At 35.7% G+C, this 24,985-nt stretch overlaps 1 protein-coding gene across 4 annotated transcripts in view; it reads left to right on the top strand.

The window, feature by feature from the left end:
- The window catches only part of LOC126826696 (hepatocyte growth factor receptor), a 140,464-nt gene that overhangs the window by 1,643 nt on the left and 113,836 nt on the right, over nt 1-24,985 (top strand). For all 4 annotated transcript variants that reach the window (XR_008788800.1, XM_056102409.1, XM_056102410.1 and 1 more), the window contains exons 2-12: nt 312-1,493; nt 9,642-9,833; nt 10,896-11,024; nt 15,894-16,058; nt 16,668-16,816; nt 20,229-20,361; nt 20,699-20,838; nt 21,768-21,992; nt 22,216-22,315; nt 23,350-23,613; nt 24,530-24,688. Coding sequence is in view for 3 of the 4 variants with exons in the window: in XM_056102409.1 (XP_055958384.1) it covers nt 402-1,493; nt 9,642-9,833; nt 10,896-11,024; nt 15,894-16,058; nt 16,668-16,816; nt 20,229-20,361; nt 20,699-20,838; nt 21,768-21,992; nt 22,216-22,315; nt 23,350-23,613; nt 24,530-24,688 (2,748 nt within the window). In the remaining variant the exon portion in view is untranslated. The remainder of the gene's footprint in view (nt 1-311; nt 1,494-9,641; nt 9,834-10,895; nt 11,025-15,893; nt 16,059-16,667; nt 16,817-20,228; nt 20,362-20,698; nt 20,839-21,767; nt 21,993-22,215; nt 22,316-23,349; nt 23,614-24,529; nt 24,689-24,985) is intronic.

The raw sequence follows: 24,985 nt of genomic DNA, 5'->3' as shown, positions 1-24,985 counted from the left end.
AAGAAGCATACCACACCTTAGTCTCTACTAATCAAGCCTTTACGCTTTTTGTAGCGTTATTAAGATACTATACAGCTTTCATGCAAATTTTTAAAACATTTGTTTTTGAATTAATACAGATTCACAGTCGTTTTTGTTTGTATTTTAGAGGAGAGCTGAAAAAGACTCCCCTTAATCAACAAATTAAAAAATCGCTCCCTTAAAAAACTTCTCTCAGTTTCGATATTAAAGCGCCACATATGGATTAATATGGAAAATGATGCTATTTGTCGCTTAATTGTACAAATATATTATTCATTTATATTTTTCAGATTGTTGTGTAAATGGAACTAGTTCAAACATTAAATATACTTCCATTCCTTTGACACATATTTAAAAGAATACTGAGGCAATGATTCAATATGTCTACCTGTTACATTAACTCCAGTTATGTTGTTATCTGTGTATTCATTTTATTATTCAATTTAATTTGTGGATCGAATTGTTCAAACTTTATGACAGTTATAGAAATTGATGGAGAATCCACTCGGTTGCAGAAACTAATAGCTGATAATGAAACAGGAGAAATATATGTTGGGGGGCAAAACACCTTGGTTCAGCTTAATCCAGCACTTGAAATTAAAAACCAGGTGACAATAGGTCCAACAAATGATAACAAAAATTGTTTACCATTTCCTGAAAGTTGTCATGAACAAAGAATCAAAATGGCTAATGACGTTAAGATACTTGAAATTGATCATAGAAAGCGTAAATTGTTAGTTTGTGGTAGTGGACAACAAGGTCTTTGTTACATGCACAGTTTAATAAATATCACTAATCTGCAAGCCATGGACAGAACCACCATTACAAATTTTGTGGGAAGTCGTTCTTCTAGTGCAGCATTTTTTGGTTTGGTTAATAATAACAATTTTTTATATGTTATGCAGACGTATGATAAAAGGAACTTAAGTCTTTCACCACTACTGCTATCGACAAGAAGAATTGAACAGTTTAATCATGGTTTTAATATTTCTTATTTTGTTGATGAGCCGGAGCTTGATTTGTTTTCTGGTCTTGATGTACATCCGATTTTAAAACCAAACTTTTACATTAAAGCTATAATAGCTTTCAGCCATAAAGGATATGGATATTTTCTTAAAGTTCAGGAAGAAGATGGTATTGTTGTTACAAAACTTGGACGTGTTTGTTTACAAGATGAAAATTATTATTCATATTTGGAAACGAAACTGGCATGTACACGTAATAACTTTTTGTTTAATGTAGCAACAGCTGCCCACATAGCAGACGAAAACTTATATGTGGCAGCCGGCAAGAATTTGAAGCAGTCTTATGAATATGATCCTAAAGGTGGATCTGCTGTGTGTCTGTTTCCTCTTTCTAATATTGAGTCACATTTTCAAGAAGTTCTGCGAGATTGCTACGAAGCTGGTACAGGTATAGAGCCATTTTGGATCTTTAATGCTAAAACGAAATGTAAACAAAACATTGACATAGTAAGTATACATAAAGATAAACACAGATTGTCACAGATTGACTTGGTGCACAGTTTGGCTAGGTACCTTAGTTTTTATACGCCCACATTTTCATGTGGACGTATATTGTCGTCGCCCCTGTCCGTCCGTCCACAATTGTTTGTGAACAGTCTACAGGTCACAATTTATATCCGATTTCAATGAAACATGAAATATAGGTTTATCACCCTAAGATCTCGGTTCCTTTAGATATTGGCATCTATCAGACCGTAACTTCATGGATTATGGCCCCTGATTGTACTAAAAATCACGTTTTTGGCTTGTGAACACTGTAGAGGTCACAATTTTTATCCGATTTTGTTGAAACTTGAAATGTAAGTTTATAACCCAAAGATCTTGGTTCCTTTCGATATTTGCGCACATCGGATCGTAACTTCCTGAATTATGGCCCCTGATTGTACGTAAAAACGCGTTTTTTGGCTTGTGGACCCTATAGAGGTCATAATTTTTATCCGATTTAAAAAAACGTGTTAATATATCATCGTTACACCATAAGGACTGCTGAGTTCGAATTTCGTGAAAATCGGCCCAAAACTGACAGACAAAATGTCCGCCGTTCGTTCTCAAATAGCGTAAAAATATGGTATATCAAGGTTGTGGACCCTATAGAGGTCACAATTTTTATCCGATTTTGTTGAAACTTGAAATGTAAGTTTATAACCCAAAGATCTCGGTTCCTTTCGATATTCGCGCATATAGGACCGTAACTTCCTGAATTATGGCCCCTGATTGTATGAAAAATCACGTTTCTTTAGCTTGTGGACCCTATAGAGGTCATAATTATTATCCGATTTAAAAAATCATATTATTATATCACCGTTACACCCTAAGGACGACTGAGTTCGAATTTCGTGAAAATCGGCCAAAAACTGACAGATAAAATGGCCGCCCTTCGTTCTCAAATAGCGTAAAAATATGGTATATCAGAGGTTACAATTTTTATCCGATTTTGTTGAAACTTGAAATGTAAGTTTATAACCCAAAGATCTTGGTTCCTTTCGATATTCGCGCATATCGGACCGCAACTTACTGATTTATGGCCCCTGATTGTACGAAAAATCACGTTTTTAGCTTGTGGACCCTATAGAGGTCATAATTTTTATCCGATTTAAAAAAAACGTATTATAATTAGTTCACCGTTACACCTTAAGGTAGACTGAGTTCAAATTTCGTGAAAATCGGCCCAAAACTGACAGACAAAATGGCTGCCCCTCGTTCTCAAATTGCTTAAAAATATGGTATATCAAGGTTGTGGACCCTATAGAGGTCACAATTTTTATCCGATTTTGTTGAGACTTGAAATGTAAGTCTATAACTCAAAGATCTTGGTTCCTTTCGATATTTGCGCATATCGAATTGTAATTTCCTGAATTATGGCCCTTGATTGTAGGAAAAATCACTTTCGTTTTAGCTTGTTTTCTATCCATCTCTCGAAAATGTGGGCGTATCCTGCCTGGCAGCCGCTGGTTTTGGTTACAAAAAAGCAGTTTGCAAGTAAAATGGTAGATAGACCTATACCAAATCAACATCATATACATGTACTTTTATGTAGTAATAATAAACTGTTAAGTTGTTCAAAACGTCTATAACTGATGCGGTTTCATTTTAATCCCATATACAAGGAAACATGCCCAACCATGTACCAAGTCAAACCTTGACAAAAGTATAGAATAGGGTGGTCCTTATTTTGCAGAATTTTGAAAAGTTAAGGGGCTACCCTCAATTTATGTCGAAATAGATAAGAAATTTTTTTAGAGGGTGCAACCATCTGTCAAAGTTCAAACAAAATGTAACTCTTTGGCATTTTTTTTTTTTTATGGAAAAAAGTTATACATGTTATTTCCTGGTTAATTAGAATGTGAACAAGACAAAAATGATATTTATAAAGCCACAGAAGTGATTCCAGTGTTTTATACAGGGGTTCAAAATTTTGGCAAAATCAAGATTTTCACGGATAATCGTGTCTTTTTCCTAGAACTGCATGTCCATCTAGCCCTTTTGCTTTGGGGGGGTCACGTGGCTAAGTGGGTAAGGCGCTGGCTCGCTAGCCTGGAGGTTGGGTGTTCGATCCCTGTATTGGCCGAGAAAGTTCATCCAGATTTTCCGGCGTGGTTCCCCCTTGTCAGTGATGCAGGACGGAGGGCCTGACAAGGACAGCTGTCTAGTCCTTCGGATGAGACGAAAAACCGAGGTCCCGTGTATGTATTGGAATGCACGTAAAAGATCCTCTGGCAGTTGGAATTCGATATAAGAGTAGGCGATAGTGCCGCTGCCCGGGCCAAAATTTCCCTCATAGCACACTGTATGGCGTATGCCCATCTTCATTAGCCCAGTATAGGAGCAGAACAGTAGGACATTAAACCCCATTTCATTTCATTTCATTTCTTTTGCTTTGGGTTCCGGTATACCCCAAAGGGTCCATCCCTGGACCATTTTTGTTTAGCTTCAACACTAATCACTTGACCTCATAGTAAGACATAATGGATTATTATTTCATCTATGCGGATGATACATAACCATACATTTCCTTCAAACCTATTAAAAGTGACTTTCCAAGCTAAATATTTAAACTTATATTGCAGACATAAATGTTTGGATGAAAAACAATTTTTGTTAAACTTAATGCATATAAGACAGAATATTTGGTTATTGGGTCTCATTTAAGCAGGAAAAAGTTAAACTTTGATCTATTGATACAAAGATTAAACTTTGATCCATCGATACAAGCAGGATATAGTTGCATGTCACTTCACAGTCAGCCAGAAATATTGGTGTCATTTTTAATTCAAATTTTTCTTTGGAAAATCACATAAACAATATCTGTAAAATGAGTTATTTTAATTTAAGAAACATAGGTAAAATATGTAATTATTTGTCACTTAAAAATTCATTAGGCACTTCTCACATAAATTCTTTTATTTCTGTCCTGTACAAAAGGTACAAAAGCTGCTCGCCTTATTTCTAGAACATTATACAGGGATCATATGACACTCTATTTAAGGTTTTATTATTAGTTTTTAAATGTACAATTTATGTTTTTATGAATCTAGTTGACAATTACAGTCTTTCAGTGATAATTTGCACCTTGAGAAAAATGCCAATCTTGTCAGTTTCAACAAGAAGGCTTTTGAAGTTGCTGCCCCCAAACTGTGGTTTACACTGGAAGCTAGAACAGAAGGGCTAGATGTAACGGCCTAGGAAAAAGACACAATTTCCCAGAAAAATCATGATTTTATGACCAGGTAAACATTGCAGATTACCTGGTCATCAATATTCAAACCTCTGTATAAAACACTGGAATCACTTCTGTAGCTTTATAAATATTATTTTTGTCTTTTTCACATTCTAATTAACCAGGAAATAATGCCAAAAAGTCACATTTTTTTCTCTCGTGTGCATCCCCATTTTTGGAACTCGTATCATCGACTCCGCTCAAAATACCTGGCACATAGCCATCACTTAGCCTTAGAGGTACCCCGTGACGTCACAATAGGGACGTCCACTAATATTTCTACTTTCGAAAATGAAGCACATCTGTGGAAATTTGCGGACAATGTCTCCGAAACAACGGAGGTAAAATATGGCATATCGCCTTGGCCTGTATCTTTCCAACCATGAGTAACTGGGAGGCTTTTTGTGAAGGAGTTGATCTATGTCTCGAACTAGAGGCCTGGCCAGTTTGTCGCACATCGAATCCCGATGATTTGGCAGAATCAAACATCAGTAAAGAAGACTGGGTATTTTTACAACGTTTCAATCGAGAAACGCAAAAACAACTTTGTGAGCTCCTTGTTGAATTCAAGAAATATTTTCCTAGACCCACTTTTCAAAGTATGCGAAATAGTAGCATAATCCTTAGCCTAAATCAAGGCCGAATATGAAACACAAGGACGAGTTCCCAATTAATTTAGCCAAGGTACCCCTACGGCATAAGCTAAAAATTAGTGCGTACACGCCCATAACCTAATAGAGTTATTTTTAAGCCCTCGTTAGTTTAGGAAACTTTAAACTTAGAGATCAAAAGGGTTCGGAGCCTTGAGTCAATGCAAACAAGCATAATCATGACGGCAAATTCTTAGCCGAATATCTTTGCACACTTTTCGGAATAATCGACTCCGGTGCCAATGATCGACTCCGGTCCATCTGTGACATCACATGTGCTCCGGTGCCCACCGACACTATATATAGAGGGCCACCGCACATCCTCATTTAAGCCTGAAAAGTTTGAATAAGAACGAAACTAGTAGCTGAGAGAAATCTGGGAAGGCTATTCGTCTATTTACAGATTTTTATACGCCTACATTGAAATGTGGTCGTATATTGTCGTCGCCCCCGTCCGGCGGTCCAGCGTCCACAATTGCTTGTGGAGGCTCTAAAGGCCAAAGTTAATATCCGATTGAGTTTAAATTTATACACAGTGTTTAAGGTCATGAGACGAAGAAGCCTATTGATTTTCAGCGATTTCCGATAATTACTGCCAGAGTTATGGCCCTTGATCACTTCAAAAAATCTTGTGGATGCTCTAATGGCCAAAGTTAATATCCGATTGACGTTAAATTGATACACAATGTTTAAGGTCATGAGACGAAGAAACCTATTGATTTTCAACGATTTCCGATAATTACTGCCAGAGTTATGGCCCTTGATCACTTCAAAAATCTTGTGGATGCTCTAGAGGCTAAAGTTAATATCCGATTGACGTTAAATTTATACACAATGTTTAAGGTCATGAGACGAAGAAACCTATTGATTTTCAACGATTTCCGATAATTACTGCCAGAGTTATGGCCCTTGATCACTTCAAAAATCTTGTGGATGCTCTAGAGGCTAAAGTTAATATCCGATTGACATTAAATTTATACACAGTGTTTAAGGTCATAAGATGATGAAGCATATTGGTTTTCAGCGATTTCTGATAATTACTGCCAGAGTTATGGCCCTTGATCACTCTGAAAAATCTTGTGGACGCTCTAAAGGCCAAAGTTAATATCCGATTGACTTTAAATTTATACACAGTGTTTAAGGTCATGAGACGAAGAAGCCTATTGATTTTCAGCGATTTCCAATATTTGCTGCCAGAGTTATGGCCCTTGATCACTTTGAAAAAATCTTGTGGATGCTCTAGAGGCCAAAGTTAATATCCGATTGACTTTCAATTTTTACACAGTGTTTAAGGTCATGAGACGAAGAAGCCTACTGATTTTCAGCGATTTCCGATAATTACTGCCAGAGTTATGGCCCTTGATCACTTCAAAAAATCTTGTGGATGCTCTAAAGGCCAAAGTTAATATCCGATTGACTTTAAATTTATACACAGTGTTTAAGGTCATGAGACGAAGAAGCCTATTGATTTTCAGCGATTTCCGATAATTACTGCCAGAGTTATGGCCCTTGATCACTTCAAAAAATCTTGTGGATGCTCTAATGGCCAAAGTTAATATCCGATTGACGTTAAATTGATACACAATGTTTAAGGTCATGAGACGAAGAAACCTATTGATTTTCAACGATTTCCGATAATTACTGCCAGAGTTATGGCCCTTGATCACTTCAAAAATCTTGTGGATGCTCTAGAGGCTAAAGTTAATATCCGATTGACGTTAAATTTATACACAATGTTTAAGGTCATGAGACGAAGAAACCTATTGATTTTCAACGATTTCCGATAATTACTGCCAGAGTTATGGCCCTTGATCACTTCAAAAATCTTGTGGATGCTCTAGAGGCTAAAGTTAATATCCGATTGACATTAAATTTATACACAGTGTTTAAGGTCATAAGATGATGAAGCATATTGGTTTTCAGCGATTTCTGATAATTACTGCCAGAGTTATGGCCCTTGATCACTCTGAAAAATCTTGTGGACGCTCTAAAGGCCAAAGTTAATATCCGATTGACTTTAAATTTATACACAGTGTTTAAGGTCATGAGACGAAGAAGCCTATTGATTTTCAGCGATTTCCAATATTTGCTGCCAGAGTTATGGCCCTTGATCACTTTGAAAAAATCTTGTGGATGCTCTAGAGGCCAAAGTTAATATCCGATTGACTTTCAATTTATACACAGTGTTTAAGGTCATGAGACGAAGAAGCCTACTGATTTTCAGCGATTTCCGATAATTACTGCCAGAGTTATGGCCCTTGATCACTTCAAAAAATCTTGTGGATGCTCTAAAGGCCAAAGTTAATATCCGATTGACTTTAAATTTATACACAGTGTTTAAGGTCATGAGACGAAGAAGCCTATTGATTTTCAGCGATTTCCTATACTTGATGCCAGAGTTATGGCCCTTGATCACTTTGAAAAAATCTTGTGGATGCTCTAGAGGCCAAAGTTAATATCCGATTGACTTTCAATTTATACACAGTGTTTGAGGTCATGAGACAAAGAAGCCTACTGATTTTCAGCGATTTCCGATAATTACTGCCAGAGTTATGGCCCTTGATCACTTCAAAAAATCTTGTGGATGCTCTTGAGGCTCAAGTTAATATCCGATTGAGTTTAAATTTATACACAGATTCCTATTGATTTTCAACGATTTCCGATAATTACTGCCAAAGTTATGGCCCTTAAGTTATCATCCGATTGACTTCAGATTGATACAGAGTTTAAGATCTTGAGACGAACAAGTATATTCATTTTTATACGCCCACATTTTCATGTGGATGTATTATGCCGTCGCCCCTGTCCGTCCGTCCACAATTTGTTTGTGGACACTCTACAGGTCACAATTCTTATCCGATTTTGACGAAACTTGAAATATAGGTTTATCTCCAAAAGATATTGGCATGTATCGGATCGAAACTTCATGGATTATGGCCCCTGTTTGTATGAAAAATCACGTTTTTAGCTTGTGGACCCTATAGAGGTCACAATTTTTATCCGATTTTCTTGAAACTTGAAATGTAAGTTTATAACCCAAAGATCTTGGTTCCTTTCGATATTCGCACATATCGGACCGTAACTTCCTGAATTATGGCCCCTGATTGTACGAAAAATCACGTTTTTAGCTTGTGGACCCTATAGAGGTCATAATTTTTATCCGATTTAAAAAAACGTTCAATTATATCACCGTTACCCCCTAAGGATGGCTGAGATCGAATTTCGTGAAAATCGGCCGGAAATTGACAGACAAAATGGCTGCCGTTCGTTCTCAAATAGCGTAAAAATATGGTATATCAAGGTTGTGGACCCTATAGAGGTCACAATTTTTATCCGATTTTCTTGAAACTTGAAATGTAAGTTTATAACACAAAGATCTCAGTGCCTTTCGATATTTGAGCATATCGAATTGTAATTTCCTGAATTATGGCCGTTGATCGAGGAAAAATCACTTTCTTGTTAGCTTGTTCTCTATCCATCTCTCGAAAATGTGGGCGTATCCTGCCTCAGCCTGGCAGCCGCTGGTTATCCGATTTTGTTGAAACTTGAAATGTAAGTTTATAACCCAAAGATTTCGGTTCCTTTCGATATTCACGCATATTCGACCGTAACTTCCTGAATTATGGCCCCTGATTGTACGAAAAATCGCGTTTTTAACTTGTGGACCTTATACAGGTCATAATTTTTATCCGATTTAAAAAAACGTATTATTATATCACCGTTACACCCTAAGGACGACTGAGTTCAAATTTCGTGAAAATCGGCGCAAAATTGACAGACAAAATGGCCGCCCCTCGTTCTCAAATAGCTTAAAAATATGGTATATCAAGGTTGTGGACCCTATAGAGGTCACAATTTTTATCCGATTTTGTTATAACTTGAAATGTAAGTTTATAACCCAAAGATTTCGGTTCCTTTCGATATTTGCGCATATCGAATTGTAATTTCCTGAATTATGGCCCTTGATTGTAGGAAAAATCACTTTCTTTTTAGCTTGTTCTCTATCCATCTCTCGAAAATCTGGGCGTATTCTACCTGACAGCTGCTGGTTATTTCTCGGTCTCCTTACTAGTCCTGCAGGTGTTACATGATACAGGTAACCAAGAGTAGAAAAAGTCTAATGATTGTTCCTGGCTCACATAAGTTGAGAGACCAGTGCTTTAACCGATTACTGTAGCATCACATTATTAAAGACTTGTTTTTAATTGCTTAATAACCTCTTTACAGGTACAGAAAATTCAAGATGGGACTACAGATAGTATTTGTAGTATTAAAAAGAGACGTGGAATTCAATCAGAAAAAGTGATGGAAGCTAATGGATTTTTTGACACAGATAAGATAATCCAGGCAGTAGCTTCTATACAACAACATGAACAAACAATTGTTCTATTAGGAACAGTGGATGGATTTTTGTTGAAGGTTTGTTTTTATTTCAATAGGCTGTTATATTAAGTTGAACCCCCTTTTCAGCAACAGAATTTTTTTTATCAGTGGCGAAAATTGATTTCATATGTTAGCTTAAAATCTAATCTTTAGGCCATACAAAAAAATATTCTGGTTTTCAGATACTCACTCTCACGTCACTTTAAAAGGGAGTCATGACCTGTTTTGATTTTAAAAAATAAAAACAATCGTATTTGTGAGCTCATGTAAATATTTTATGCTGGTTAAGAAACAAAACCTTGATAAATATTACTAACAATCATAAATGACACTAGATAATCATTTACCGTATTCTTATAAACAACATAATGATATAAATTGGGGAGAATTCATTAACAACAGTAGTGACTTGATCCTTTGACAAAATAAAAAGTTCACTCCCACCGTTTTTAGAGTCATCCATCCCCTTTGCCGACGTGGTTTCCCCTTGTCAGTGGTGCAGGACGAAGGGCCTGACAAGGACACCTATCTAGTAATTCGGATGGGATGAAAACCCAAGGTCCTGTGTATAAATTGTTGGAATTCGATATAAGAGTAGGCCATAGTGCCGCTGCCCAAGCAAAATTTCCCTTATAGCACAATGTATGGCGTATGCCCATCTTTATTAGCCCAGTCGGAGCAGAAAAGTAGGAGTTAAACCCCATTTCATTTCATTCCATTACAGTTAACTTGTATTCCAAATATACCCAAGAACATTATATTCACATTTAAAGTGCTTGATTTACAGACAAGGAGTAGGGTCGCCTGTCCAACCTCGTGGGTTTTCTCCGGGTCCTCCAGTTTCCTCCCACTGCTAAAAACCTCTACGCGCAAGCGATTTATTGAAATAAAATTGAGCCATGTATTAGTCCCGAAATGACCTAGTTGGTGTCGAGTGGACGTTAAACCCCATTTCTCGCTCTCTCTCGCTTGATTTACAGAGTGGGATGCAAGATGTTAAAGTGTGTAAGAATACCCAGGAGATCAAAATAAAAAGCAAAATAAAAAAAATGTAATAAGCACAATAGAACGTGTATATTTTTTAATATGTTATTACAGGTACATAAATCTGAAGAACGAGAATATATGAGTTTATATCTAGGTAATACTACATCCCAACAATCTACAGCTATAGAATCTACTATGTATGTTGATAAAGAAAGATTATATCTACTTACTGGTAATAAGGTAATTTGTTTCTTGTTGATTATTGGTGTCAATAAATGACATTCTCCTTGATTTAATCACATGTAAAGTAAAAGAAAATATGCTTTCTCGATGATATTTTTAAACTGGTTTCAAAACACCAGTGCTTTTTAATTTTAAGCCAGAGGACCACACGTACCATAAGCCAAGCCAGTTTGACTAATTTGACATAATTTGACATAATTACTCAAGGGCACAGGGCCAGAAAAACAACTTACTGCGCCTGCCCGAAGCTATCTGGAGCCATATTCCTAAAGCAATGGCCCGAGAAATCCCTCTCTGGCCATTGCTGGATTGGCTTCTGATACTTGAGCTTTTGAGGGAGTTTGTCTTTTCTTCCCATTCAATCAAATCTATCCCAAGTACAGCAATGTGACAGCTCTTCGTTTAATCTGGGTCTTCCCTAAAACTTTAGACAGTGATTTAAGGTATTAAAAATGGTGAAAGTATGTTCGTCTCCAAACAGTATTGTTTACATTGTTTTCGATTTGATAGCCTCAGTTGTCATGCAATTAGTTTTCGGCAATATTCTGCTATGCACTGGTTAATTGGGCATAATAAAATCATGAGTCATGACGTAACGTTATGTAAACATATTTGGTCCAATTTGGAGCTCTGTTTTAAGCGTAATGCTCTTGTAACGCAGTAAGCTATTGGTTGTTAATCGGACCATTGACCAGTCATAATTTGGAACAGAAATTTGCCTTCGTTAAAGCAGTGTTTAGTGGGATTAGGTATAATCAAACGAAACACTGCAAGAAGTATGTCTGGAGCCCACTTCGCATTTTAAAGCCAGCTGCCAAGATAAGAAGCCTTATCGAAGATAGTTTTTTTAATAAGCTGTGTTTTTAAAACTGGTTTATTTATAACAAGTTTGCTATCAGATACAAAATCAAAATGGTTGAACGAACACCGGCATTTTTAAACCATTTTTTTTATTACCGGTATATGTGTGGATAAATAAGTTACCACAAACATTACATTTCAATTTTTATACGCCCACATTTTCATGTGGACATATATTGTCGTCGCCCCTGTCTGTCCGTCCGTCCGTCCGTCTGTCCACAATTTTTTGTGAACAGTCTACAGGTCACAATTTTTATCAGATTTCAACGAAACTTGAAATATAGGTTTATCACCCGAAGATCTCGGTTCCTTTTAATATTGGCATGTATCGGACTGTAACTTCATGGATTATGGCCCCTGTTTGTACGAAAAATCACGTTTTTAGCTTGTGGACACTATAGAGGTCACAATTTTTATCAGATTTTGTTGAAACTTGAAATCTGAGTTGATAATCCAAAGATCTTGGTTCCTTTCGATATTCGTGCATATCGGACCGTAACTTCCTGAATTACGGCCCCTGATTGTACTAAAAATCGTGTTTTTAGCTTGTGGACCCTATAGAGGTCATAATTTTTATCCGATTTAAAAAAAACGTTCAATTATATCACCGTTACACCCTAAGGATGGCGGAGTTCGAATTTCGTGAAAATCGGCCCAAAATTGACAGACAAAATGGCCGCCGTTCGTTCTCAAATAGCGTAAAAGTATGGTATATCAAGGTTGTGGACACTATAGAGGTCACAATTTTTTTCCGATTTTGTTGAAACTTGAAATGTAAGTTTATAACCCAAAGATCTCGGATCCTTTCGATATTCACGCATATCAGACCGTAACTTCCAGAATTATGGTCCCTGATTGTACGAAAAATCGCGTTTTTAGCTTGTGGACCCTATAGAGGTCATAATTTTTATCCGATTTAAAAAAATGTATTATTATATCACCGTTACACCCTAAGGACGGCTGAGTTCGAATCTTGTGAAAATTGACCCAAAATTGACTTACAAAATGGCCGCCGTTCGTTCTCAAATAGCGTAAAAATATGGTATATCAAGGTTGTGGACCCTATAGAGGTCACAATTTTTATCCGATTTTGTTGAAACTTGAAATGTAAGTTTATAACCCAAAGATCTCAGTTCCTTTCAATATTCGCGAATATTGGACCGTAACTTCCTGAATTATGGCCCCTGATTGTACGAAAAATCGTGTTTTTAGCTTGTGGACCCTATAGAGGTAATAATTTTTATCCGATTTAAAAAACCGTATTATTATATCACCGTTACACCCTAAGGATGAATGAGTTCAAATTTCATAAAAATCGGCCCAAAATTGACAGACAAAATGGCCGCCGTTCGTTCTCAAATAGCGTAAAAATATGGTATATCAAGGTTGTGGACCCTATAGAGGTCACAATTTTTATCTGATTTTGTTGAAACTTGAAATGTAAGTTTAAAACCCAAAGATCTCGGTTCATTTCGATATTCGCGCATATCGGACCGTAACTTTCAGAATTATGGCCCCTGATTGTACGAAAAATCACGATTTTAGCTTGTGGAGCCCATAGAGGTCATAATTTTTGTCCAATTTAAAAAAAACTATTATTATATTACCGTTAAACCCTAAGGACGGCTGAGATCAAATTTTGTGAAAATCGGCCCAAAACTGACAGACAAAATGGCCGCCGTTCGCTCCCAAATAGCTTAAAAATATGGTATATCAAGCTTGTGGACCCTATAGAGGTCACAATTTTAATCCTATTTTGATGAAACTTGAAATGTAAGTTTATAACCCAAAGATCTCGGTTCCTTTCGATATTCGCACATATCGGTACGTAACTTCCTGAATTATGGCCCCTGATTGTACGAAAAATCACAATTTTAGCTTGTGGAGCCTATAGAGGTCATAATTTTTATCCGATTTAGAAAAACGTATTATTATATCACCGTTAAACCCTAAGGACAACTGAGTTCGAATTTCGTGAAAATCGGCCCAAAACTGAGAGACAAAATGGCCGCCTTTCGTTCTCAAATAGCGTAAAAATATGGTATATCAAGGTTGTGGACCCTATAGAGGTCACAATTTTTATCCGATTTTGTTGAAACTTGAAATGTAAGTTTATAACCCAAAGATCTCGGTGTCTTTTGTTATTCGCGCATATCGGAACGTAACTTCCTGAATAATGGCCCCTGATTGTACGAAAAATCACGATTTTAGCTTGTGGAGCCCATAGAGGTCATAATTTTTATCCGATTTAAAAAAAACGTATTATTATATCACCGTTACATCCTAAGGTAGGTTGAGTTCGAATTTCGTGAAAATCGGCCCAAAACTGACTGACAAAATTGCTGTCCTTCGTTCTCAAATAGCGTAAAAATATGGTATATCAAGGTTGTGGACCCTATAGAGGTCACAATTTTATCGGATTTTGTTGAAACTTGAACTGTAAGTTTGTAACCCAGAGATCTCGGTTTCTTTTGATATTCGTGCTTATCGGACCGTAACTTCCTAAATTATGGCCCCTGATTGTACGAAAAATCACTTTTTTAGCTTGTTCTCTATCCATCTCTCGAAAATGTGGGCCTATCCTGCCTGGCAGCCACTGGTTATCTGATTTTGTTGAAAATTGAAATGTAAGTTTTTAACCCAAAGATCTCGATTCCTTTTGATATTCGCGCATATCGGACCGTAACTTCCTGAATTATGGCTCTTGATTGTACGAAAAATCTCGTTTTTAGCTTGTGGACCCTATAGAGGTCATAATTTTTATCTGATTTAAAAAAACCTATTATTATATCACCGTTACACCCTAAGGACGACTGAGTTCGAATTTCGTGAAAATCGGCCAAAAATTGACAGACAAAATGGCGCCTGTTCGTTCTCAAATAGCGTAAGAATATGGTATATCAAGGTTGTGGACCCTATAGAGGTCACAATTTTTATCCGATTTTGTTGAAACTTGAAATGTAAGTTTATAACCCAAAGATCTTGTTCCTTTCAATATTCGCGCATATCGGACCCTAACTTCCTAAATTATGGCCCCTGATTGTACGAAAAATCACATTTTTAGCTTGTGGACCCTATAGAGGTCATAATTTTTATCCAATTTAAAAAACCGTATTATTATATCACCGTTACACCCTAAGGACGACTGAGGTAGAATTTCGTGAAAATCGGCCTAAAATTGACCGACAAAATGGCTGCCGTTCGTTCTCAAATAGCGTAAAAATATGGTATATCAAGGTTGTGGACCCTATAGAGGTCACAATTTTTGATCCGATTTTGTTGAAACTTGAAATGTAAGTTTATAACACAAAGATCTCAGTTCCTTTCTATATTTGCGCATATCAAATTGTAATTTCCTGAATTATGGCCCTTGATTGTAGGAAAAATCACTTTCTTGTTAGCTTGTTCTCTATCCATCTCTCGAAAATGTGGGCGTATCCTGCATGGCAGCTGCTGGTTATCCGATTTTGTTGAAACCTGAAATGTAAGTTTATAACACAAAGATCTCAGTTCCTTTCGATATTTGCGCATATCGAATTGTAATTTCCTGAATTATGGCCCTTGATTATAGGAAAAATCACTTTCTTGTTAGCTTGTTCTCTATCCATCTCTCGAAAATGTGGGTGTATCCTGCCTGGCAGCCGCTGGTTAGTGTTTAACTTTACGCTATCTTGAAAACATCATTCGTTCATGTTATAGATTTGATCTGATATTCAGAAGCGTAATATAAAAGTGTATCTTTCAAACAAGATTTACATTCATCCATGTATAAAAGTAGTGCGTTTTCATCATGTTTTAATATAGTTTGATCAGTTGAGATGTTTTACATAGAATTGTCACAAGGGCAAAACACAGATTACAATGTAGATTGAAAATCTGAAGAAAAAAAAATTAAATTGTAATTTCATTTATCTTATGCTGTATGATCAAATATATAATGGTTAATGGATTCTTTTCAAGTGAATGACTTTCATGTTTTAAACTTGTTTTAATCTTTTGTTTTAGGTTATAAAGTTTTCCTTAGATTCATGTGGAGTACATAGTGATTGTGATTCATGTTTATCAAGTTCAGATCCTCTGGGATGTGGCTGGTGTAGGGGAAAGTGTACAACATACAATGAATGTGATAATGATTTTAATCGTAATCAATGTCCACCTTCTCTTCATTCTGTAAGTATCTGGTACATAAATTAATAACACTTTAAAACTGTGGTTTGAGATTTGTCTGCAAATTTGAAATTAAAATGTTCAACTTTTCACAATATTAGCATTTTGGGGTTAGTAAACCATTTAAAGAATTTCTTTCTTCCAATTTACGAGTGACTTGATAATCAAGACGGTCACTTACAATATAACTACGACAAGTATAGGCTATTTATAAACATGGTTATCCAGGCACTTACACAACATGATATTGGGGAACTAAATAATTTCTTCACAGTGCTTTACATAGTTGTACAGGACTAGGATAAAGATTTAGAACAGTTGTTTTCTTATTACGGGAATGCACACCTTTCTAAATACATTAGTGCTATAGATAATAGAGCGAAGGAGAGGGACACTGTTATTCAGATAATGTGCATGGCTCCCATAAATACATTAATGCTATAGATAATAGAGCGAAGGAGAGGGACACTGGCATTCAGATTATGTGTATTGTTCCCATAAATAAACCTATCAGACTAGACACAAGATAGAGAAGTGTTGACCCTGAGATGATTGCCTACAGTGTATTCTTTATAAGACAGGGATTGTAGACCATTTTCATTTATTTTCTAGATTAATCCTCTAAATGGTCCAACTCAAGGTGGAACTTTATTGACTTTGACTGGTCAAAATTTTGGAAGCGCAATATTAAAAGATAAAGCCAGTCTGACTGTTGAAATTTCTAAGATAAAATGTGACATTAAAAATTCGAATTCAACATGGTAAGAAAGTTTCATTTTATAAAATACCATATTACCAGTATATCATTCACTATGACTAAGTTCGATGATGGGAGTTTTCTGCTAATGCTTTGATTTGATTGTTTAAGACTTTGGAACACAATAACTCTGCTTTTAAAGTAGCTAAGTCTCTAACTCAATGTCATCCAAAGTCTTACACGATGAAAACGCGAATTATTTGTCAATTCAAATCAACATTATGTTGTGATCTTACCGGGGAAAAGGTAGGCCTCTGATATCCAATATTTAAGATAAAATAAATATTTTACCATTGGTACACGAATCGTGTACCACAGTGGGTTTCTAACAAGTGACTAGAAAGAACGAGGCTATACATATTCCACATCTCATTTCAAACGGTCACGCCATATCTTATCTGGAGAGCATGCGCAATAGACTGTAATAACCAGACGCTGGAAATTGCAAATCGGTTGAGACTCATGCCGTATTTCGCTGAACGTAACTGATTTGAAATTAGAGTCAAACCGGAAACAATTGAATGTAAATCAGTTTATATACAATCAGATTACATTATTATATGAGTTGCAACACATTTGGGTCAATTTCTAGGTCCCAAATATTAGCAATTTAGTTCCTTTAATTGAGATAGAATGTTCACACTTATATGCCGTTCAGACTCTTAAGTTGAACTGGGGCCTGTTTCACGAATTTTTAACTAAGATAAAATCCAAATTTTAGTAATTTGATTGGATACTATTAGATTGATTTTAGCGCTTAGCCAATCAAAATTGAAGTATCTTCTAAAATTTGGATTTTATCTTTAGTTAAGATTTCGAGAAACAGGGCCCAGGTTTAAAAACCCCAGGGATCGTTAAACCAGTTTAAGTTAAGCATCTGAATGCAAATATGGGGCAAATAAACCAGTTTAAAAACCCCAGCTCGCGACCTATCTTCGAGAAGGCTTTTTATTTTAAACTGGTTCATCTTAGCCGTCTGAACGGGTTGGCTTAAAAAAAACCTGCTCCAGCTTGCTTTGAGCATGCGCAGTATGCAGTAAGTTACATTCCTGTGAAAATATCGGGGTCAGACAGTGCCAATGTTATCAAAAGCGTGCTAGAACCGAATAAAGAATACAAAGCTACCCATGCATAGTTAACTCTAACCTCCGACTGAAGAGGTCAGAATAGTTAAACTGGTTTGGCTTATAGTACCTTTTAACGCAACACGATGCTGTCATAAAAACCCTGGCTATTTGTGTAGATGTTCCTTAAGGTAATGTCATGACTTGATGATTAACATTTTTCGCCAAGGCTAAGCAGAGATGAGCAATTTGATTGGTTGATGCTTCTAGACACAATAATGTTGATTTGAATTGAGGGAGAGTGATGATACTTGGTATAGTTTCACTACATCAAAACCATTCTGCTTTATCTAAGTTTATTGCTCAAAACTAAACAAAAAAAAATATGTTATTAATTAATGTGTCATTTATTTATTTTGGGATTGAGGTGGGGCACATTAGCATCACTGGCGTGTTTGGCTAGTCATGAGGAGACCCCTTAATGCAAATCAGTCACACATAAATCTTTTGTCACTGTCTTCTAAATCTAGTAAACCATTCACAGAGTTTTCTTATATTTTTAAGATTGTTTAGCATATTATTTTATTGACATTTTATAGCCCCTGTCAATGTAAACATGTCAGTGTTAGTTTTTGAGATTTACTTCTTAAATAACCATTTTTATACGCCCACATTTTCATGTGGACATATTATGCCGTCGCCCCTGTCCGTCCGTCTGTCCGTCCGTCCGTCCGTCCGTCCGTCCGTCCACAATTGTTTGTGAACTCTCTACAGGTCACAATTCTTATCCGGTTTTGACGAAACTTGAAATATAGGTTAACCCCAAAAGATCTCGGCATCTTTCGATATTGGCATGTATCGGATCGAAACTTCATGGATTATGGCCCCTGATTGTACGAAAAATCACGTTTTTAGCTTGTGGACCCTATAGAGGTCACAATTTTTATCCGATTTTGTTGAAACTTTAAATGTAAGTTTATAACCTAAAGATCTTGTTCCTTTCAATATTCGCGCATATCGGACGCTAACTTCCTAAATTATGGTCCCTGATTGTACGAAAAATCGCATTTTTAGCTTGTGGACCCTATAGAGGTCATAATTTTTATCCAATTTAAAAAAGCGTATTATTATATCACCGTTACACCCTAAGGACGACTGAGTTAGAATTTCGTGAAAATCGGCCCAAAATTGACAGACAAAATGGCTGCCGTTCGTTCTCAAATAGCGTAAAAATATGGTATATCAAGGTTGTGGACCCTATAGAGGTCACAATTTTTATCCGATTTTGTTGAAACTTGAAATGTAAGTTTATAACCCAAAGATCTCGGTTCCTTTCGATATTCGCGCATATCGGACCGTAACTGCCTGAATTAAGTCCCCTGATTGTACGAAAAATCGCGTTTTTAGCTTGTGGACCCTATAGAGATCATAATTTTTATCCGATTTTAAAAACCATATTATTATGTCACCGGTACACCCTAAGTACAACTGAGTTCGAATTTCGTAAACATCGGTCCCAAATTGACAGACAAAATGGCCGCCGTTCGTTCTCAAATAGCGTAAAAATATGGTATATCAAGGTTGTGGACCCAATAGAGGTCACAATTTTTATCCGATTTTGTTGAAACTTGAAATGTAAGTTTATAACCGAAAGATCTTGGTTCCTTTCGATATTCGCGCATATCAGACCGTAGATTCCTGAATTATGGCCCCTGATTGTACGAAAAATCACGTTTTTAGCTTGTGGACCCTATGTGATGGTCATAATTGTTATCCGATTTTTAAAAAAACCTATTATTATATCACCGTTACACCATAAGGACGGCTGAGTTCGAATTTCGTGAAAATCGACCCAAAACTGACAGACAAAATGGCCGCCCTTCGTTCTCAAATAGCGTAAAAATATGGTATATCAAGTTTGTGGATCCAATGGTCAATGGAGGTTACAGTTTTTATCCAATTTTGTTGAAACTTGAAATGTAAGTTTATAACACAAAGATCTTGGTTCCTTTCGATATTTGCGCATATCAAATTGTAATTTCCTGAAATATGGACCTTGATTGTCGGAAAAATCACTTTCTTTTTAGCTTGTTCTCTATCCATCTCTCGAAAATGTGGGCGTATCCTGCGTGGCAGCCGCTGGTTAAACTTTTTAAATAAATTTATTGCTCTTTGACTTACTGTTAAATCTGAATACTGTGATGACTTTTCCACCCTTCATGACGAGCCACCGTCTATGTTTTACATCACATGATAACAGGCTCTTTCTTTGGATCAACTTTTGGTATTTTATTTTCAGCATTTGACTCTTAGACTTAAGTGTTTTTACTGATAATATAAATTTTTAAATAGGTTAATATGTCGAACTGGTCCTGCTCCTGTACAACAGAGACCAGTACAGATAACAGTTACAGATAGTATCATGTTTGGTAGAAGCTACCATGTAGAAGGCACTGATTACTCGGAACAATATTTCTCTTATCAGGTAACAAAACATTTATCCTTCAAAATAACTGTTTCATTGACTGTATATAATTATATAATGCTGAAAATAAATTCAAATATGTTCTTGTTTAAATATTAAATTGCAGTGATTGACCCATGACCCGTGCAGTAACCTCTTGCTATTACTACAATGACTATACTTGTGGGCAAGGCAGTGAAAGAAGTAGTGTTTTGATTGCGAGAGGTCTGGCTTAATAAGACTTAATCTCTTGATATACCACTATTAATAATTTGTAAGCCCCAAATTCCCAGTAATGATCTTTTGATATACACATTCTGAATTTACCTCAAAACTTTAAATGTTTATTATTTTCCAGGAACCAAAAATAGAGTCTTTTCAACCAAAACAAGGGCCTGTAGCAGGAGGGACTAACATAAGGATCAAGGGATATAATTTGAATATAGGAGGATTGCCAAATGTGTCTGTTGCTTATAATTTTACTTGTATCATTTTCAAGTGAGTGCAGTAAGCCAATTATACTTTAAAATGGTCATAGCTGAATTTCACAATAATTTGGATATTTAGTGGTAGAGACCTTAAAGGGACTATCCCGAATTGAACAGAGTCTCAAAAATAAAAGTCCGAGTACATATGAAATTTAAGCGCCAAAATATAGAGGAATGGTGTATTTACACTGTCTTAAAATTTCAGCTCAAAATATTGAGTCATTTGGACGTGAACTTCAAAACTGCTTATCCGGACACGTAACCCCCTTTTAAGATTTTGGGTCAGTTCTTTCGATCGGTGACCTGATAATCGATTCCCGTTCCTTTAGAGGTTTATATAGTGAGTGACCCATGTGCTGTACCTGATAAGGAAAGGTAAATTTCACCTACACATTATTTATATAAAATAAAAGTCTGGTTTTATCCAGACACTGCATAATACAGCTCGGGGCACCAGTCCCCACTTCCAGATTAAGACTGATGGGATTAAGTTGTTTGAAAACGTATCAAATATATTGAGTTAGTTGCTCGGCCCTAAGGTAGAGGATTTTAAGGGATTTTAACTCAAAATTAACCAGTTTTATTCTCCAAAATATTATCGGGATTGGCCCTTTAAAACACATGGAGTAATAACATTGATTATCGAACTGTTTATCTGAGGGTAAGCTTGACAATGGATGAAATAGTCTGGTAGTTATTTCTATGTGCAAGAATGAAAAGTTGTTTATAGAAGTCGTCTCAGATTTTGCATTCCATTGGTTCATAGAAATGGGTATGAATAAAGCAAATACCAAAATGTGAAGAAATAGTTCAATTAACTTGTTTGGAAGCTTTAAATCAAGTCATTTACAAATTGTTGTACTTATCGGTAATTATGTTTTAGTTAGTTAAATGTAAAAACTCTTTAAGAAGAAGAATATTTTTCTGTGTTTTATTTAGTTTAACTAGTACACAGATTGACTGTACAACTGTTCCTTGGTCAGAAACATCTGGTTTCATATCATCAAGAAGAAAAAGATTTATAAATAGAGCTAAAGGATATGGTCCACTCATTGTTAAAATTGATGATGCTACCTTAAGTATTGATGAAAATGAAGAAACTAACTTTTTCTACTTAGAAAACCCGACAATTGATCATATTTTACCACGTCAATCTTTTGTTAGGTAAGATTTTAGTCTGGAAAAGTGTTTAAATCTAGTGTCAATTCTGTGTGAATGACTACTGTATAATGCTATTATAAATTTATTCAATTGTTTTTTTGGCAGGAGTGAAAGTTTCTCTTTAATTCGATAAAACGTTGTCGTCATCAATATGTAACCAAATACACTTGGAATGGGTGTATTGAATTTGGATAGTGATTTTATTATATATTTTCTATACATGTAGTGGTGGTATACCAATAACTGTGAGAGGATCTAACTTGGATTCAGTAGCTAGACCGTATATAGGAGGTTCGTTAGATGCGAAAGACTTAACACAACAAGAGGTAATGTAGTAACACTTTATTTTATCAAACCATTTATCAAGTTATGTCATCAATTCAGGCTATCATTTGACTGTCTGATCTGCTGGAATGGACAATTTAAAATTTTGACTTTCTTCAGAGGCACCAACATGATTTCTTGTTTTCACATATCTTAAAAAAATATTTTTTAAATCCTCAGACTTAACGAGTCACTACATATATTGTTTTAAGTGTCAAGGGTCCATAAGACTCTCAACAGTCCTTTCATATAATAAAAATAACGATTTAAGTTATTTGATAATCTGCCGAAAATTCAACTGCACTTAAAGTTACAATATAATCCTGATACAATATACATACATTAATTGCATACCCCAGTTAGAAAAAAAAGAAACAACAATCCATTCACTTGATTTGATATTTGTTGTTTATTTCTTGTAATGTCTGTCTTGTTTTGTTGGTTTTGTTTTGCATGTAGTGCAGTACTCCTTATGTTAAAAAGGAAACTATAATAATATAGGTCCACATAAAGGTGAACTTAATTGCCATCGACCCAACAGGAAAATGACAGTGATCAATTATATAAATGCATTTAATTAAAACTAGTGGTTTTTCTTCCTAAAAGGGGGTTGGATGGCCGAATGGTTAGCACATGCTTGCTGTATCATAAGGCCTGTCATTTAGTCAACTGGCGTGGTTTCGAATCCCCGGTTGTACGCGACAAGGATTAGGGTCGCCTGTCCAACCGCGTGGGTTTTCCCCGGGTCCTCCGGTTTCCTCCCGCTGCTAAAGACCCCTACGCGCAAGCGAATTATTGAAATAAAATTAAACCATATGTTAGTCCCGAAATGACCTAGTTTGTGTTGAGTGGATGTTAAACCCCATTTCTCTCTCTTTCTTCCTAAAAATTAATTGTTTGTGCTGTATTTCTAATGAAACTATGTGAATAAATACACATTTTATATAGAATTTGACCTTTATAATCATCAATGCATTATTTCTCTGCTATATTCTACATGTTTTTTTATATTGTAACTTTAGTATTGTATTTGTAGCTTTGTAATGTTACGGAAGGAGGAGAAGCTATGATTTGTCCAGCTCTTGATTTTAGTTCTGTCATCACCAATGCAGAGAAAACAGATCCAGAGGAAGTCAATTTGTGGTTTATTATGGATGGTGTGGAAAATTTACGCAACTTTCATCAAACACAGGGGAAATTAAGTAGTTTTACATATTATCCTGATCCAGTGTTTGATAAATTTCGTGGAGACGGGAATGTTTTAGAGTTTGATGTTTCACAATCAAATCTTGTCATTGAAGTAAGTTGAAACTTAGTGTTAAATATTGTTGCCTGTTAACCACTTCCATATGATTATATCATACAACATAGAAACGGCATCATAGACTAGAATATAAAACCCATATAGATTATGAAAAATTCCGGTGATATTCCCTAAATTTTCAATTGTTGATGCTTAAAAAAAGTGTTGTTACTTTTGGTGTAAAGTGTTTTTACAATGAGGATAATTATAGTCTTCTGTTGATTCGTCTAAAATTTATTCACTACTACCAATTAATATTGTAGAAAAGTGTTCAGTTATTTTTTTAGCTTGTTCGCTCACTGTATCATTTGTCCGTATCAAGTCATCATTATTCATACAGATTACATTGATCATCTGACTGAATTGCAATAGTTTCTGATAACTTTTAGAGTTATTATCTCTGATCACTTTGTGGAATGTTGTGAGCAGTCTATTGGCAATAGCTGACATTCAGTCTGCTTGAAATTTATGTTCAGATTAGTGCAATGAGAAGAATTATATTGCAACACAATGCCTATAGAGTTATTACCCTTGATTATATCATAGAAAATTTGTCAACATTGAAATGATATTATCAGTTTAAAGAATTTGCTTTCTATTTACCTGAAGATCAACAGTGTGACAACCTTTGTGGACTGCTTGGTTGATTTACCTGCTGTGGGTAAATGTTTCCATGCCTGGCAACCTATCTTTCAATTTGTAATATCATTCAGATCGGCAAATGCATAACTTGGTTTGCAGCTTTTGTGAGGGGGTTGTTAGTTATCTGTTTGGGGTTACATGTATTGGGTAAACAAGAGAATATTTGTTCTTAATCTTCTATGGACCCTAACAGAGACTTCCTGGGAGTAAACTATATTTGTTATATATAGATTTACAGTTTTACTTAGATAAAGGATATAATTATTTACAGGGTGATAATATAGGATTAGGTTTTACACAGACAGATATAAAAGTTATTGTAGGAGATGATATATGTAAAGTAAAAGATTTAGAAGAAACTAATATTAAATGTATTCCGAGTAATAAACCAACATCTATAAGTGAAAATGAACCCAAGAGAAAAGTAGAGGTTAGTACAGTTTCAACAAACTAAAATTGCAATGGTCAAATTATTGATTTATCAACTGACCCATACCAAATTTTATTTCAAAAATTTGAATGCCTCAAATGTGAAGTGGTATCAGCTGTTCTATATATTAATCAAGTGGTGAGCACCATATCTTATTTATAAGCCATACTCAAATTCCAATTGATAGTGGCATGCTATTTCAAAATCCTTTGCCTCCTTTAGATATAAATAATGGCCCCAGACCAGTTGGCAACTACTAATTATCAACCCTGTTAGTTTGATGTTATGATAGATATG

The sequence above is a fragment of the Patella vulgata genome, chromosome 7 (assembly GCF_932274485.2).
Source record: "Patella vulgata chromosome 7, xgPatVulg1.2, whole genome shotgun sequence".
In the NCBI taxonomy this organism is placed as follows: Eukaryota; Metazoa; Mollusca; class Gastropoda; family Patellidae; genus Patella; species Patella vulgata.
Note: the sequence above shows the minus strand (reverse complement) of the source record. Positions and strands in the feature narration are given on the sequence as shown.